At 38.8% G+C, this 18302-nt stretch overlaps 2 protein-coding genes across 2 annotated transcripts in view; both read left to right on the top strand.

Moving 5' to 3' along the window:
* The window catches only part of LOC109423546 (protein slender lobes), a 31787-nt gene that overhangs the window by 4471 nt on the left and 9014 nt on the right, over positions 1-18302 (top strand). The window lies entirely within an intron of this gene.
* Positions 6151-17254, top strand: LOC134285738 (uncharacterized protein K02A2.6-like). The gene is made up of 2 exons (XM_062847131.1): positions 6151-7287; positions 7364-17254. The coding sequence occupies exon 2, from the start codon at positions 14654-14656 to the stop codon at positions 16535-16537; it is 1884 nt and encodes a 627-aa protein (XP_062703115.1). The 5' UTR covers positions 6151-7287; positions 7364-14653; the 3' UTR covers positions 16538-17254.

The following is an 18302-nucleotide window of genomic DNA, read 5'->3' as shown; positions in this document are numbered from 1 at the left end:
ATTTTGCGGAAATGGTTTTCAAATGCATTTACATTGAATATTTAGACATGGAGCTCAACACACAATAAGAAAAAATAAATTAAATTTTGAATGGAACTAGGAGGTTCGAAAAACACTGAGTCATTGGAAGACCTCAGAAAAAAGCTGTAGTTTCATGGTGATTCTGCATGCTTTTTTGTGGGATTTGCATAACGACGTATTTCGCAAATTTTAGAAAATCATTCGGTTGAATTGTGTAGTCTAATTTAATAGAATCTCGTAAAGAAAATCATTGGTTTTGTAGACTGTGTGTGTCGTAAGAAATCGATCTGATTGTTTTTCTGATACAGTATGTCGTGAAATTTCTGTAATTCTTGAAAAAGATACAGATACTTAAAACGTCTTGAAGATTTCTATGATTGCATTCTCAGAGAATTCAACAAAAAAAAACAAAATTCTTAAAAAAAAAAATATCCTAAAGATACGTAAACTTTTGTTGTCATGGTAAAATTTCTCTTTGATTCCAATCAAAGCGCTCGTTGAGAGGGGAGTTGCAGATTCAATTATTAACCCTCTACTTCCCATGGTTGCTCTAGAGCACCATCGATTTTCGACGAACTCCGGACAAACGGAATTAGATGAATATGATGCAATAATTCTTAAAATATGGTTATAACCTCATAAGGTTAACCCAACTACTAACTACTTGTTTCAATAGTTGAACTATTGATAAACAATCAAAAACCTATTGATTTACAACCAAAATTTTTTTCATTGATTTCGAAAAATTTAGCCAATTTGCAATAACTTTTGTTCTACCACTTTTTATGGAAACGTTTTTTGGCATAGATATAGTCGTTCAAAGTTGTGGGAAGGAAAGGGTTAAGGGGTTTCTAGGTAGAATTTTTGTAGATTTTTTTTTTGCAGAATACTTGAAGAAATCGTTAAAGCTTTCGGAATCACAAGACTGAGGACATTCTGAATGCTGCAAATTTCACTGATTTCCAAGGATGTGGTGTAGCCAAAAACTCTTATCATAATTTTCTAATTAATTCAGTAACAAATTTTGAAAACGACGTATAATCAATGCTACACCATTGATTATACGTCGTTTTCAAAATTTGTTACTGAATTCTTATCTTCATATCTTTCCCTGGCCAAGTTCGCAGGGGTTGACGGTATTAAAGTGAAGGAGTTTCATTTTGATTATTGTAATGTAGTGTTCTTTAGTGAAACATATCACCTTTTTAACACTTTAATGCGCCTCCAACGGTTCATCACGAACCGGCTGCTGCAGATGGAGTATGGCTGATCATATGCATCAGACATGCTCGATAAACACGGAGGATCCGCTGGGGCTTAGTAGAGTCTATTCCCAAGCAACAGTTACAAGTCGGTTGGATTTGAGAAGGTTTTGATGATCGTTACAAATCCTAATAAAAGCATTATAAGATTTGTGACAGATTTTGGAACCTTTTACAGCTAGCTGACTTCAAAATGTTGTTTGGGCTCTATTTCCCACGTCTCTCGGTTGATTTTGATTAGTAATTTATTGATGTCATAGTTGCTTTTTCGAATTTTTACAATGTTAGTTGGTCATATTTTCTTTAAATAAGGCAATTAAAATCGACCGAAGAATTAATAGTGGGAAGGAGATTTGCAGCACTTAATTGTGCTGATAGATTCGAAGCTAACGTACGAACACTTGAACGCATTGTTGACGTCAATGCGTTCGACGTGACATTTTGGACAAAAACTGACTGCTTTTTATTAACTGAACAACGTTACTTGTGTATGACTAGGTTGACATTTCTAGGCTACGCTTGAGAAAATGACATGGTTTATCGAGGTAGGACCGATAGGATAATTGAACGAATTTGAATATTTTTCATAGTATTTGTAGGGGGTTGAATACATAATAGGTGACAAGCAATCTTTATTATTTAAAATTTTATTGTAATCAACTGACCCACTTGGCGCATTTTTGTTTATCTTTTAGATGGTATCATGACACTAACAGAAATATATCAGAAGTTCAATTACAAGTTTCTGTGGGTTTTGGACCGATGACAATTTAAGGACACAAGAGATGAACACAGAGAAGTAGGAAACGATTAGCGAAATCAGTTAGGAAAACAATTTGACGCAGGATTGACTATATTTAAACATACGGGGTTCGACTGATTCGATGAAAAAAGAAACAAACATACGACAACTGACTTAACGAGGAGAAAAACATATTGAACCATACCATAAATCCAAACAAGAAGGCAAATATAAACCGTGTGACCATAACACTACATAGGAAAATCCTGACTGACTGACCAATTGAAAACTTTCCAATCTTCTACCGTAACTCTCTGAGTCAGTTTGCAACAGTGTCTTAATGGATATCATTTTCCGCGTACGGCTGGCAAACTGCTTCTGAAAGATTACGTACTCTTTTCTATCTTCGGGTCTAGTGTAGAGGTTTCGACTCTATTCAGAGTGCAGCTAGAAACCTAGCAAAAAAAAAAAAAAAAAAAATTCTTATCTTCATATCTTTAGCTGATTGCCAGACATTTTTTTAATGCAATGCCTTTATTATAAATACCTCTTTTAGGAATGACATTTATTGGTATTTTTAATCAAAAAATTGCACTTGGATTACTCCATTTGCATCTTTACAAAATAAGTTTCTGTAGAAAGTAATCAATGAATTTTTTAAAATATACTGAAATATTTTTTTGCAGTTCTCTCGAACAATCTTTTGGTACTTACTACAAATTTTATTTCAGGATTTCTAACATAATGTTGATTAGAAATTATTTCAAAATATCCGAAAAAAAGGCTGTTTCGGAACTGCTTCAGGGGACAGAAAATTCCATTCTCGTAAAATAGTAAACGCCATGATTGATAAGCAATCAAAGAACTATTGATCCAACACTTTTTATTCCAAATAAAAAAACTAGCTTGTTTGCAACATTTTGAAACTCTTGGTAGATCAATCAATTTATCAATAGAAATACTTTTCATCTGGACTACAACAAAAGTCATGAATAGTTGATTTTCTCTAAAAAAAAATCCTGCTATTTATGAGTTTGAGTCATCAAAACCGTATGTGTTTGTACTGGCGCGGATTTGATGACCTTGGCGCGGATTTCAAATGGCTTGGCGCGGATTTTGCGGTTTTGAAATCGGCACTTTTGTAACAGCCCTGTATTTGGTAGGCTTAATAGTCACACCAAAAATCGATTGAAAGTTTCAGCAAAACGCTTTACTGAAACAAAATCAGCAAACATTGACTTTACTGAAAAAACCAGCAGTCTGGTCGAGTTAGCTGAAAATCAGCAAACTCTACTGGATTTCTGAAATTTCAGCAAGTTTTTTCGACCGCTCGGCGGCTCGGCTGACCATCTGTCAAAACAAAACAAAAAAAGAAAGAAAAAAGTAAAAACGGCACTTTATTTTTCCATCGTCAATTCTAGTTTATTTATTAATTTTAAGTTGTTTTCGTACCTGTAATTTCTGTAACGCCTTAGACAGGTTAGTATCAAAGATTAAGAAAACAAGCATCCGAGTTTTTTCCACGATAAATTACTGTTGGTTTTTATCACTTTCAGACAATTCGATAACTGGTTGGTAGATCAAATGGCTTCCTCTAAGTGTTCCTGGAGCGTCGGTTCCCGTAAAATCAAGTGGGTGCTGCGATCCGGTGAAAAGGAATGTAACTGCATGCATCGATTTACGATTATGATTAGTTTAAATTATTCAAATATTTATTGTAAAAGAAAGTGACGAAAATAAATAACTCTGAAACGTTTTAGAAAATCAATTAGCAGAACCAAAAACATTACCAAACTCGAAAAACATGATTTTTAATATTTTTTTAGTTTTGTTGTTTGCTGAAATTTATCAGTAAATTGCTGCCAAATCTCACGCCGGTCGAAATCGCTGAATTTTCAGTAAAACCCAAAAATGTGCTGATTATTTAGCAAACAGATGACATTCATGATGACGTTTCACATTGCTGAAATTTTCAGTAATTTTTATTGCTGAACAAATTTCAGCTCGGCAAAATTCAGCAAAAATTGCTGGTTTTCAGCGAAAAAAAATTGGTGTGTGGTCACCATTGTGCACAACCACTACCAAATATTTTTTCGAATAATGTGTTTCACTTTGAAGAATTTGCCTTTAGATGGTATTCGCCATACAATATTTTTGCGATTTACTTTTAGGCGATTTTTCGCGCATAGAAGCTAGCGCCACATTGGTCGATGCGGAGAGTAGGAAAACAGCCGATGTAGTTAATTCATTGATGTGAAGTGAAATGTACACATGTTGAAGTTATCGAACTTCAATCGTAGTAACATGATTTGTTCAGCATCTTTGGGATAAAATGCGAAAAACTTTTTGAGGGAGTTTCTTGGAGTTTCTTATGTAAATCTTTGCTGTTGAATTTAGTGAAATGTTAGCAGAATTATTTAATTTAGAATTTATCCATAAGTTTCTTCAAAACGCTTCTTTAAAAATTCATTCAAGACTCTTATGTTAATCTTTGTGTTTTCCTTGGAACCTTGATTTACCATGTGCGATGATAACAACCAACAATTTACCATGTACGATAATATGCGATGATAACAAGTAAAACAACCATAACAGGGTATCCACTACGAAAATCATGGAATTTTAAGGAAATTTTAATGAAAATCTCACGACATTCCGCAGATTTCATGGGGTATATTGTGGTAAAATTTACATGATGTTCTTGCCATTCTTTGCAATTTCTCTTAAAATTCCTTAATTTAATTATATAAAATTTTCCTTCATCTAAGCTTTCATTAAAAAACATATAAATTCATGTTTTTTTTTGTGATTTCAGGTGGATTTTGAGAAATTTCTGAATGGTTTGTAGATAGTTTTCAGTGTTATTAAAAGTATTTCCTATAAACTTCCTGAAGAGTATTTAGCAAATCCTTGAGAGACTTTATTTTTTCGGAGATCTGCGATCGGAAAAAAACTGTATGTTAACCCGATTTAGGAAAAATAATTTTTAGGTGTGATAATTACTAAACATGTTGATGGATATGGATTGATATGATATGGATTGATATCGCTCTTTTGTTATCATACGTGGTTTGCTCAATTTCAACAAAAAATAAATAAAAAAGAAACGAATTCTGCACTTTAATAATTTGTTTTTTTGTAGGGTGAAATATTGAGTACCCTGCTAAACTCGGTAGATACATTTTGAGATGTTTCCTTATAAATTTTTAATTAGATTACGTTTTGTCATAAGACATTCCTCAGTAAGTTGAAAAACCAGGTTTTGAAGAACCTTTAGAAAGTATTGCTAGGGGTTTCCATAGGAAAGTATCTTGTCCACTCTCAGATTTTTGAAAATGGAACTTTGAAGGCATTTTTAGACCTCATATAAAGAGACATTATCGTCAAAGTCTGGAAATATTTTTGAATCAAATTCCTAGTACATATACTGAAAAAGTCCTAAGGCTTTATGAAAAAACATCAGATAATTTAGAAAAGCTTTGTAATTTAAAACTTCTGATGTGAAAAATGTCCCTTATACACGCAGAAAAATGACGCTTGTTTAAAACAATAAAAAGCATGGTTGATTTTCAAACTGAGAATTTACTTATTCCAAAGTTATATTTAATTGTTTTCATTTAGAATTTATCATTAAAAACAACCGATTTCCATCATTTCATATAATGTCAAAAATTTCATTTGTTTCAACAAAATGAAAACCATAAACATGGTCCGAAAGCACTCACACAGCTATAAAATGCTTACCCCAATATCGCCGCAACGAAGACGGTGTATCAAATCCATCACGCCAACTTCCAAGTGCAGCTTTGGTCGTGATGGATAACGCGCAGGTACTCACGACAGCATCCACAAAAAGTTGCTCGGTTTCGCCTTTTTTGTCTTTAGTCGTTCTCCTCCCCATCCGCTTACCGACGGTCTAAAAATAGATTTCCGCGCTGCCGCAGTTGCTGCCGTCACCAACACAATCACATTCCGGGTTTGTTAGTGGTAAAAGTAAAGTGCAGTCGTTTGAATGAATCCATTATTTTATGTTGAAAATACCATATCTCTGTTTGTTTTAACAAACTGTCAAAAATTTCGACAAATGATAATATTTGTATTATCAAACAATAGAACAGTTCACTTTTAACTAGAAATCAGTTTGTCGCTATGGTAAACTGAAAAATTGGTTGATTTGAACTAGAATTTAATTGTGTTTACAATTTATTTTTATTTATATATATAGAGTAGTTAATATTCATTCTCATACAAATAATACTATATGGTGAAATTTCTAATTGTCAATATAAAACCTATCATATACTAATTATTTTCAAAATTACTGAAATGTAGCTCAAGAACAAAAAAAAAATCATTCAAGTATTCACCAGCTCAAACAGTAAAATTTAGATTAGAATTATATATTGACTTTCTTAGGAATTCAGCATAAAAGTTCAATTTTTCAATAATTTTGAAGTCACTATTTAGTCATTATTTGGTCACTTTTTTGATAATTTTGGTCACTAAAGTCATTATTATTTTGGCACTTGATCGCTACCAGCCCTGATTAATAAATTTTTATCTTTTTACTAAACATATATGCCGCCAACTCGGCCGCCAATTTTTCGATATTAAAAATAAATATTTTTAATTTATTTAGTTCCGATTGCAATACCGTTCAAACGACGCCTTCCTACGAACGATAAGCATGTTCATTTGGCTCACACTTTGACAGTTCTCTCTGCACGATTGGCTCACAATGGCCGCCTCCGCAGATCTCTATAATGTAGGATTACTAATTGAAACGATTGCACATACACATTTTCGACCTTCGGCTTTTTCAAAGAAAATCGTTCAGGGAATCCAGAAAAAATATTATTTTTTTGATACAGTGTTGCCAGATATCATATTTTTCAATTTTAAAACTAAAAATCGGTTTTTCTCAAAATACGTATATTTTGATTTTAAAAATTTTAATTCCATCGTGTTTATCAGACGTTTTTCGATCGAAAAAGCTTAACTCTCCAAGGTAATTTGCGTCGTTCCTGAGATATAGCGTTTTTAAGAAAAAATATTCATTTTTTTCATATAAAGTATCATATAAAATCAGGTGCAGTTTATAAATTTCGTGAAAAAACATTGTTCGATGCCATATAAACACGTTTTGTGCTGATTTGAACAATATCGAGTATAAAAAGGATTAAAAAAATTGTGACAGTGTTGCCAGTTTACCTTTTTTATTATACCATGAAACCTAACCTTCAAGTGTTTGAAAATGTACAGGTTATTCTTAAGTGTAGAATTAGCTTTAGTTAAAATACACAGAAATAAAAACCAAAAAAAAAAAAAAAAAAAACAGGTTATTCTGAAAATCGCACCATGTTGCAAGATGTGTGAGCAAAATAAAAACAATACACACCTTTTCTAACGACCTGGTTGTTGGCCTTTTCTTCACAGACAAACAGACGTAACACCTAGAATAATTTTCGTGAAAATCCATCGCCTAGTTCACGCTAGGTGAAACGTCTAACGCTTAGAAAAATGATGTGCGCACCTCTGGTTGTGAAAACTACAACTATGAAGGTTTAAAAAAATCGTTAAAACCGTGGTCGTTGGAATTTTTTCCAATGTTACGTCTGTTTGTCTGTGTTTTCTTGCTTATCGTAATATCTGACAAAATGACCCGAAAATTGACAGTTATTGTTAGTTTGATAGTTAGCAATAAAAAAATTGGTTTATTGCAAAAGATGAGGATAAATTGTTAAAATATAAAATGTATCTATTCTGAAATTCATTTCAATTGTCATTTTATTCATTTCAACGATGTTATAGATGTAAGTGTTGCCACACATGTCATTTTTATTGTAAACATCTAATTTACACGAAAGCTTTCGTAAATAGATAACACTAAATAAAAACAAATGGTTTCTGTTTTTTATACATAACGAACACAGTTGGCAACACTGCATGAGTATGAGCTGAGAGAGAGGAGACAGCTCACTGACAGCCACGATGTTTACGTTTCTTCTTCTTACTTCTCTTTACAATTTTTTGCGCTGCACAATGGTTTGAAAATACATTGTTGGTCAAAAATGATTAGCATATTGAGTTTGCCACGACAAAGCATGGAAAATAAATGGATTCTTTGCGCTCATTGAGGGAAACTGACCATCATTAATTTAACATTTGCGATCACAACAGACGGAGCGAAATTTTAATAAAATCATTTGGATATTTGGCCACTACGCACCACCAATGTGCGATTTTAGCTCGGTTTTCGGTGACAGTTTGTGACAGGTCCTCCTTGACATTAGGTAGCACGCAATCGAAGCCAGCTGTCTCCTCTCTCTCAGAGTATGAGCATAGATGGCAACACAATTCATAATTACTACTCCATGGTTAATCGCAGCGAACGATTGTCGCTTTAGTTTGTGTGTTTGCTTGTCAGCGACGACAGCAGCCACTTCGATCACTCACCAGCATTCTTCAGCAGTCGCCATTAATTCATTCGCTTGCGATCAAAACTGCGATGAACGGCAACGAATATCCATGTCAAGCAACTTGCGCATGATATGATACTATACATTGTCGATCTGGGAGTCACCTTTAATTGATCGAACAATCGATTTGATTTATCGGAATTAACCTTCGCGTACAACCGATCTCTTTTCCATGTAAAAAAGCCTAAGAAAAGTAGGCTCTAGGGAGCAAACGCCACTAATCCATTTCACTCAGAAATTTTTGTTCATTCTTCGCCACGAAGAACAAACAAAAACTCATACCATATGCAATCATATCAATAGACAACACAATACTGAACACTGTTCTTCACTTCTCTGCCCGGGACAATAAAGGACATGATCTATTATTCTGCAATCCAGTAAGATTAAACGCAATACTAAGCATCCCCGCACCTATTGTTTGCGTTTCCGCTAAATACTAGCATACTTGGCAACACTGCCGTAAAAATCAATCAAAAGATATTTTTACAGGGATTTTTATAAAGAGTTAGACCTTCGAATATAAAATAAAAGTACTGAAGTCTGAGCTACCAGTTGCGTGACGATGCGTAGTATCTAATATTATCTAATTCCAAAGGATATCATACTTCATATTTTATCATATTCCATATTTTCAGGTTCAGCTTCTGAAATTAGCTGTGGGTTATTGAATGTAGTTATATCGAAATGACATTTTCAGCACTGTTGCTTATAAATACACTCATCAAATGTTTTCCTGAATATATTTTACGTCGATGTTGCCAAATGTGCTAAACCTAAATAAAAAATACTTTTGGCTTGTTAATTAGATTTCATACTAAAGTTCTAGTAAAATTAAGATTTCCACAATGAATATTACATATTTGGCAGCACTTCCATTCAGATAATGTTAAAATATATGAAATTTGTTTAGAATTGATGATCTCAATAAATACATTTTTTTAGTTCAACAGGTTATGCTAGTCCATTACGATAGACTTATAATTGATGAACTGGCACTGTAACATTTTTTAATCCTTTTTATACTTGATATTGTTCAAATCAACACAAAACGTCTTTATATGGCATCGAACAATTTTTTTTTTGCGAAATTTATAAACTGCACCTGATTTTATATGATACTTTATATGAAAAAAAATGAATATTTTTTCTTATAAACGCTATATCTCAGGAACGACGCAAATTACCTTGGGGAGTTAAGCTTTTTCGATCGAAAAACGTCTGATAAACACGATGGAATCAAAATTTTTAAAATCAAATTATACGTATTTTGAGAAAAATCGATTTTTAGTTTTAAAATTGAAAAATATGATATCTGGCAACACTGTATCAAAAAAATAATATTTTTTCTGGATTCCCTGAACGATTTCCTTTGAAAAAGCCCAAGGTCGAAAATGTGTAGGTGCAATCGTTTCAATGATAAAAATAATAGAAAGAGAGGATAATTTTCATATCGGCCAAAACGAGGGGTGCTGCCACGGGCCGAGGGGTGATCCGATCGGCACCAAAATTTGGATTTTTTCTTTTTCCATCTAAACAAATGTTTCAGCCAAATTTGGTTCAAATCCGTGATGGTCGGTTGCAAGTTTTCTCATTTTCTCGGTCACTTCATATGGAATGACCCATATCAGAGCGCCGTTGAGCTAGGAGAGCAACGTCATCAGCCAGTTCCAAATCATTTAGATGCTCCATGGTAATGGGCTGTCACAGCAACTTACGATTTAGTTCACGATCAATCTCACCTACAAGGATCTCGTCGATTACGATGAGGAACAGTAGCGGTGATAGTATACATTCTTACCTCACTCCAGCAACGACCCGGATGGGATTGGACAAAACACCGTTATGCAGTACTCTGCACGAAAATGTCCTGTATGTACTGTGCTTCAATGAGGCCGACGATTTTCTCAGGGACACCCTGAGCTTACTCGTAATCAATGAACACCAGGTAGAGAGACTGTTGGAATTCATTGATTTGCTCCAGAATGATACGGAGTGTGACAATATGGTCCACACAGAATCGTCCGGCACAGACTCCTGCTTGCTGCCGTCGGAGAATTGCGTCAATCTTCTCCTGTATCCGGTTGAGAATCACTTTGCAGAAGACTTTGAGAACGATACACAGTAACAGGACCCAAATTGAATAGCGGAAGTATCATTTTTGTGAAGAATAGCGAATTCAGGAAGTTCTCGCTCCGGCCGTTTTGGAGATGGATCAGGACACGGAAGTTCGGCTGTCACAAGAAGTGTTCGAATCAACGGGGAATTCGTGGCGCTGCCTGCCATAGAAAAGCTGTGCGGAAGAGACAACTATTCGACTTGGGCCTTCGCTATGCGAATGATTTTAATCCGGGAAGGAAGCTGGAATGCCGTAAGCAACGACGAAGGATTGAACGAGGACATCAAGCCACGAGCTTTGACAACAATTTGAGCCTTGCAAGCTATAACTACAGCTTGGTACAGGACGCAGTCAACACAAAGGAAGCTTGAAAGAAACTGTAAGCGGCCTTTCAAGATAGCAGATTATTCAGGAAGATTGGATAACTGCGGAAAATCACGTCGGTGCGTCTGGTAAACTGTGCAAGTGTAGAAGCTTACGTCGACAAACTCATGAGCACGAGCCATAAGCTGGCGTCAATCGGATTCAAGGTGGACAATTCCTGGCTAGCTGCAATCCTCCTGATGGGACTACCAGCTCTCCATCTCATTGAAGTCAAAGGACAGGACGGACTCTAGAACTTGTTTCAATTGTCAGAAGCCAGGTCACTTTGCTGTGAAATGTTCAGAGAAGAAACCTACGATGTTGCCGAGCAAGTCCAGGGGGCTTTGCATGCGATTTGAATTGTGAAGACGAGCGAATGGTATTTATTTTGACTCCGGTGCAACATGTCATATGGCGAGGGTGGAACAAAGATTTTTCGATGAAGAGGCGATGAGCCATGATGTCGGAACAGGTCAGAACAGGAAAGGTTGCGTATCCCTGGATGGCAGTGAAGGTTGTGCGAATGTCAGAAGCGTGCTCAAGATACCGGATTTGGCTACTAATTTACCTACTATCCGTAAATACGATTTGTAAACGTGGTCACAAGATGGTTTTTATGGCGAACAAGTGTGAAGTACGGGACGAAGATGGAGAACTGGCCATCATTGGTGGTGAAGATAGTGGGCTGTATCGAATGAACCGTCAAGAACAAGCTTGCCAAGAAGCTGAAACAAATTGCTTGTGGTATCGATTTCGAGAATGAAGCTTTCACCAACTGGGTGTGAAGGTAAGCAAGTACGGCAGCCGTTTCCAAGCAGCGAGTCGAGGACCAAGGAGCTACTGCCGTTGGCGTTGGTGCATTCAGACTTATGTGGTCCAATCGAAGTTCCGTTGAAAGGAGGCAGTCGCTATTTTATGACGTTTGTGGATGATTCCAGCCGGAAGGTGAATGTTTCCTTTAACCAGAATAAAAGTCAGGCAGATCAAAATTGTACGATCGGATAATGGCACGGAATATGTGAATGGAGAATTTCGCCAACTGTTTTAAGCCGAGGGTATTCGTCACCAAACAACATGTCCATACGCGCCGTAGTAGAACGGCGTTGCTGAAAGAATGAATCGTACTCTGGTAGAGAAGGCTAGATGTTTGGTAAACGACGCTAAATTTGGCAAAGAGTTTTAGGCAGAAGCAATATCGACTGCAGCGTATTTGGTGCATCGAAATCTGTCACGAGCGTTGGATAACAAGACAACTGAAGGAGCCTGGTCTGGTACAAAACCCATCCTGAAGCAACTGAAGATTTTCAGATCAAGTGTGATGGTTCACGTTCCCAAAATCAAACGGCGGAAATTGGATCCCAAATCCAGGAGAGCAATTTTTGTTGGATATTGTGAAGACACTAAAGGATACAGAGTGTATGACCCACGCTATGTCCAAAGGGAAGTATTATGAAAATCGAATGTACCTCAAATGCTATTCCATAGGATCGTAGGTTTGGACCTCTAGTTTCAGAATCTGTTTGGTTTAAAATATTTCATCTTGGGTTTTTTTATTTTTTTAGATTTTTTTTATTTTTTTTCCTATTTTTCCATACAAATGGCAAAAAAAGTCATTTTAAGGTTAATTTCATCCCATATAAAAATGCATGGGAAAAAAACCCAAGATGGATTATTTTAAATCACACATATTCTGAATCTGGAGGTCCAAAAATACGGTTCTAGCGAATAAACGTTGAGGTATGGTATGTGGGGGCAAGATGGGTCAGGGGGCAAGATGGGTCAGAACCGTTTTCAACCGTACTATATATTTTTTGAATCTTCCAATAATTTTCCCAGATGAAAATTCTTTACGTTCCTTGCACAGAAAAAAATAAAATATTTTTTCGTTATACTCCTTATGCTATACATTCCATATAACTACGTGTATTGTGTAGACGGGGCAAGATGGGTCACCCTAATTTTTCGGTATGTTTGCATAGTTTTTGAAAATGTTTTATTCTTCATTGAAAGGCTATTCTGTGACCTACATTATCGAAGCAGTTAGAGCACTCACACCAAAAATCTATTGAGGGTTTCAGCAAAATTTTGCTGAATTTTGCCGAGCTGAAGGTTTCAGTAAACATTTTGCTGAAATTCAGCAAAATTTTGCTGATTTGTTCAGTAAACTCTGCTGATCACCAGTAACGTTTTGCTGAAATTCAGCAAACTTTGCCGAAAGTTCAGCAAAAAAATTTGCTGAACCCTTCAGCTCGGCAAAATTCAGCAAAATATTGCTGAAAGCGTTTGGTGTGCTGAGAGTTTGTGAAACTATTTTTGAAATTTTCCTACAAAAAATATAGGTTTTCAAAGTCCGTTCATGGCTACCTGAACAAAAATCTTCTAGCTCTGAGAATAATCTACCGATATGTTTCAAAACTTTTTTCATGTAATCTTTACGTCTGTGAAGCTTAGATGTATAGAGAAAAAATAGAAGATATAGTATTTTTTGTTGGAGAAAAATCGAGTTTTCTGATAGCTGACCCATCTTGCCCCCGTAAAAATGAGGTGGGGCAAGATGGGTCATGTTTTGAAAATTGCTTGTCAAGAAGCAGGTTTCAAACTTTATGACCTTTCTATACTTTTATACCATAGCTGACTAGTGTATCTGAGAGTCGTGGTAGAATACAGAGAAATGCGATTTATATTCAGACAGTTATAGGGGTCCATTTCTTAGGTGACCCATCCTGCCCCCACTTACCATACATTCACTTTTCATAATACTTCCCTTTGGACATAGCGTGTGACCCAGCCAGCGACAGTTAAGAAATTAGCCGAGATGTAGCAATGTTGGCTGAAGGCGTTGATGTTTCGGAAGCGAGCCGTACCGAATCCGTCAAGCCCGTAGAATTCATGGAATTGTATTTCAAAGACGTTGTTGTTCCTGCGATAGAAACTGTGGAACGAAGCTGCGAACGGGCCGATAGTTTGGAAAGCGAAGATTTTCGAAGACGCTTGCGATGAAGTTGCGCTCCCACCGCAAACAAGTAGACCATCCTGATGAAATGCAGCCAGCAAGGGTTAAGGCGCAACGGTCGGAGCGCCGGTGTCCAGGCAAGTGTAACGATTTTATTTCTTATAGTTCATTTACTGGCGGAACCGTTTACTCTCAGATGCCAACGTACGATGCGAATCCAATTGATGATCCAACGAGTTACGAGGAAGTCCTGCGTCGGCCGGATCGAAAGCGCTGGATCGAGGCTATGAAGGACGAGATGAAATCCTTGTACGAGAACCAAATGTGGGTCCTGGATAATCTCTCTGAAGGACGGAAGGCGATCCAAAACAAATGGGTGTTTAAGACGAAGCGTGGCCCCAAGAAAGCATTCAACGATATAAAGCGCAACTTGCGGTGAAGGAATGTTCTCCACGCCCAGGGATGGACTACGCCGAGATATACACTCCACTAGTATGGTATGCGACTGTGCGTTTCTTGATGGCAATGGCAGTGAAACATGACCTGGACGTTGATCAACTGGATGCGATGAGCGCATTTCTCCAGGGTGAGTAGAATGACCAGGACATTTTCATGCATGATGCAACCGGAAGGATTCCCTGCAGTGACTGGCAAAGTTTACAAACTCAAGAAAGCGCTTTATGGTCTCAAACAATCTAGTCGTGTGTGGATGCCATGTTAGCAGGTCTTGAGCACACCTGCGGCTACCTGGACGACGTCATCGTAGGAGGTAAGGACGAAGAAGAACATTGGCGGAATCTAGTGGCACTTTTTCGACGGCTTCAGGAGTTTGGGTTTACAGTGCGGCTGGAAAAGTGTTCGTTCGGCCAGGCCCAAATCAAATACCTGGGTCACTTAACCGATCAGCATGGCGTCCGACCAGACCCGGCGAAGGTCGAAGCAATCAGGCAAATGCCTGCACCTGTGGATGTGTCGGGCGTGCGCGCCTTCCTCGGCGCGGTAAATTTCTATGGCAAATTTGTGCCAAACATGCGTGCCATCCGATATCCGTTGGACCAGTTGTTGAAAGCAGGAGCAAAGTTCGAGTGGACCGCCGAATGCCAGGCTGCTTTCGACAAGTTTAAGGAGATACTAACGTCCGACCTGCTTTTGACGCATTATAATCCAGCCCTGGAAATTATCGTTGCAGCTGATGCGTCGTCGATAGGTCTGGGTGCCACGATCAGTCATCGTTTTCCAGACGGGTCGATAAAAGTGGTTCAGCATGCATCGAGAGCGCTCACTGCTGCCGAGCGGAATTATAGCCAAATCGACCGTGAAGGACTGGCTATTATCTTCGCAGTCACGAAATTTCATCGTATGGTGTTTGGTCGTAAGTTCAGGCTACAAACGGACCACGCACCACTGCTGCGGATTTTCGGGGCCAAGAAAGGCATTTCCGTTTATACAGCCAACCGGCTGCAGCGGTGGGCACTTATGCTGCTCATGTATGATTTTACGATCGAATATGTGGCTACAGAGAAGTTGGGTCAGGTGGATGTCTTGTCGCGCCTCATAAATCAACACGCTAAACCAGACGAAGACTACGTTATAGCAGCAGTCTCGCTTGAGGATGATGTCAGGTCAGTGGCCTTTAGCTCGTTCAACGTTCTTCCACTCAATTTCAGCGATGTCCAGCAAAGCACCAAAAAGGACCCGGTCCTCAGCAAAGCGCTGAAATGCATCCAGGAAGGTTGGCACGAAGCTCCAGTGGCTACAGCGGATCGCGAGTTGCACAAGCTGTATCATCACCAAGACTCGCTGACGTCCGTCCAAGATTGCATCATTTTCGGGGAACGGCTCGTCATTCCGAAGCAATTGCGAAAACGGTGCCTGGAGCAGTTACACCAAGGACACCCTGGGATCCAGAGGACGAAGGCCATAGCCCGATCGTATGTATATTGGCCTTCTATCGACAGCGAAATTACGGATTTTGTGAAAGCGTGCCCTCACTGTGCACTAGTTGCCAAGTCTCCAGCCCATGCTGCGCCGGTTCCCTGGCCAAAATCGCAACGGCCATGGCAACGAGTGCATGTCGATTACGCAGGGCCTCTCGACGGTGATTATTTCCTTCTGGTGGTGGACTCGCACTCGAAGTGGCCGGAAGTAGTGCAAACAAGCCGGATTACTGCACCGGCAACGATAAGGATTCTCCGCAGTCTCTTCGCTCGACTGGGAATGCCGGAAACGCTCGTCTCCGATAACGGCACCCAATTTACGAGTGCGGAGTTTGCCGAATTTTGCAACACCAATGGCATTCAACATATCACCACAGCACCGTTCCACCCCCAATCCAACGGGCAGGTAGAGCGGTTTGTTGACACGTTCAAACGAGCAACGAAGAAAATTCGCGAAGGAAAGGGGTCAATGCAAGAAGCTTTGGACCTGTTTCTGTTGACATACAGGAGCACGCCAAACACGTACGCACCGAACGGTTTGTCACCAGCAGAAGCGATGTTCGGCCGGCGAATCCGAACAAATTTGGAACTGCTGCGACCACCATCCAATCGTCAACACGAAGCAGATGGGCATCCGGCAAGCCGCCGGTCATTCCAATGAAACGACCTGGTCTACGTGAAGCTTTACAGCGGAAACAAGTGGAGTTGGACACCTGGAACGGTTCTGGAGAAGATAGGACAAGTTATGTACAATGTGTGGGCAGATAATCGCCGTCTAGTACGCTCGCACGTGAACCAGTTAAGAAAACGTTCTTCATCAAATTCCGGACCTGTACCAGAGCCAGCCAAGTCAAGAAAACCTTCAGCCCTACCTTTAGATGTCCTACTGGCAGCATGGAACTTGCAGGAACCAAACCAACTACCAACGTCTGGACAATCAACGACGCCTACCTCGGTCGGCAATATGGATGTTCCGTCGATATCACCTCCGTCGGAAGGTACCTCAAGCCAGGCCGTCCTTCCGATCCCCTCAACTCAAGCACCATCAACCAAGTCCTCCAACATCGAGTCAGCAAGGTCAAGCACACCTGTAGTACAGCAGCCTCGACGTTTTTCGCGCATTAGAAGGATGCCTGGGCGGTTCAACCTGTACCAGCAGATTTAACGGGGGAGATGTTGGGGCGAATGGAGCAGAGCTGGGAGCACGGTCTCATACTGACCGTCGCCTCGCTTTACCACTGGGCTCTTTCCTGACAGCTGAGCTGTCATGCGACTGATGCAACGTCAGTGATAAATGTCATTGCCACTTCCGTCCGATCTTAATCTCGATGTGTCGCATATTTTAATAAAGTAGTTTTGTCTAGTTTTAATCATTGAATCCGCGTACGTTTTATTCGAGTGATAGTTATCACGGCCACCTCGGACGCGTATTCAACAAAAATCAAAACATAATAGGAAAATTGGACAATCAAATCACCGGAAGTTCTCGCTGCTAAAGTAATCATTGGAGTTATTACGTCTGCGCAGCTGCCAGTTGAAAGAAGAAGCTTGAACATAGTTTTGGATGGTGCTGTTCATCTACTCAAGGCTAGCAAACAGTCTGGTTCATGGTCTGGTTCCGTCGACTAGGACCATTTCAATATCCACCGATAGTCCACAATAAGCCGAAAAAGCAGGAGAAGGAATACCCGAATGCCAGGTTTGTCGGGAGTTACATCTGAAGAAGATACGGCTCAAGGAGAAAGAGTAGATTGACTGTAGGATTGAATGAGGATTTATTGTGGAGCATCCTGATGGAAGATCAAGTGGATTCGGAAAACTCTGGCTCATCATGATGTTGCCGATAGAATGTTGGGGATCAGGATTGACGCCGTTGCAGCATCTTTTAGACGATCAGATGTTGAGAATCACTGGATTGGATAGTCTCTCATGCTCTCGCCGTTCTGCGTGCTCGCCGATAGCATTGTAATATGCCTTCGGCCGATGCACAATCGCAGAGATTATTTAGATTAGAAGTAATGTAGTCTCCGTGTCATAAATACGTGTCGTCTTTGTAATGTATATTTTATATTGTAAATAAAGTATATTTTAATGTGTTATTTCGCTACGCCTGGGAGTTTAAATAGACAGTTATGTCTCCCGGCCACCCCGAACACCAGGACGTAACATCAGAAAAAACCGGTGAGGCCTTTCTGATTTGTTTTAAGTTACACACTTGTAAGTGTAATTGATAATGCATTTTTGGTCAACGCGTGATGGAAACGCCTCGCTGGCTGTACACAGATGTGGCATGATGCTGCTAAACGACCACGCAACAGCCTTTGAGTTGATTTCTGAGATTTTTAAACTTTTCCTCAATGCTTATTTTACTTTTATGTTTCTTATAATACGGGGTTTTTATACTCCATTTCAATATCATCAATTTT

The sequence above is a fragment of the Aedes albopictus genome, chromosome 1, assembly GCF_035046485.1.
Source record: "Aedes albopictus strain Foshan chromosome 1, AalbF5, whole genome shotgun sequence".
In the NCBI taxonomy this organism is placed as follows: domain Eukaryota; kingdom Metazoa; phylum Arthropoda; class Insecta; order Diptera; family Culicidae; genus Aedes; species Aedes albopictus.
Note: the sequence above shows the minus strand (reverse complement) of the source record. Positions and strands in the feature narration are given on the sequence as shown.

What these genes read in the sequence shown, in the direction of transcription:
- LOC134285738 (XM_062847131.1), top strand. Translation starts at nt 14,654, where the DNA reads ATGTTAGCAGGTCTTGAGCACACCTGCGGCTACCTGGACGACGTCATC.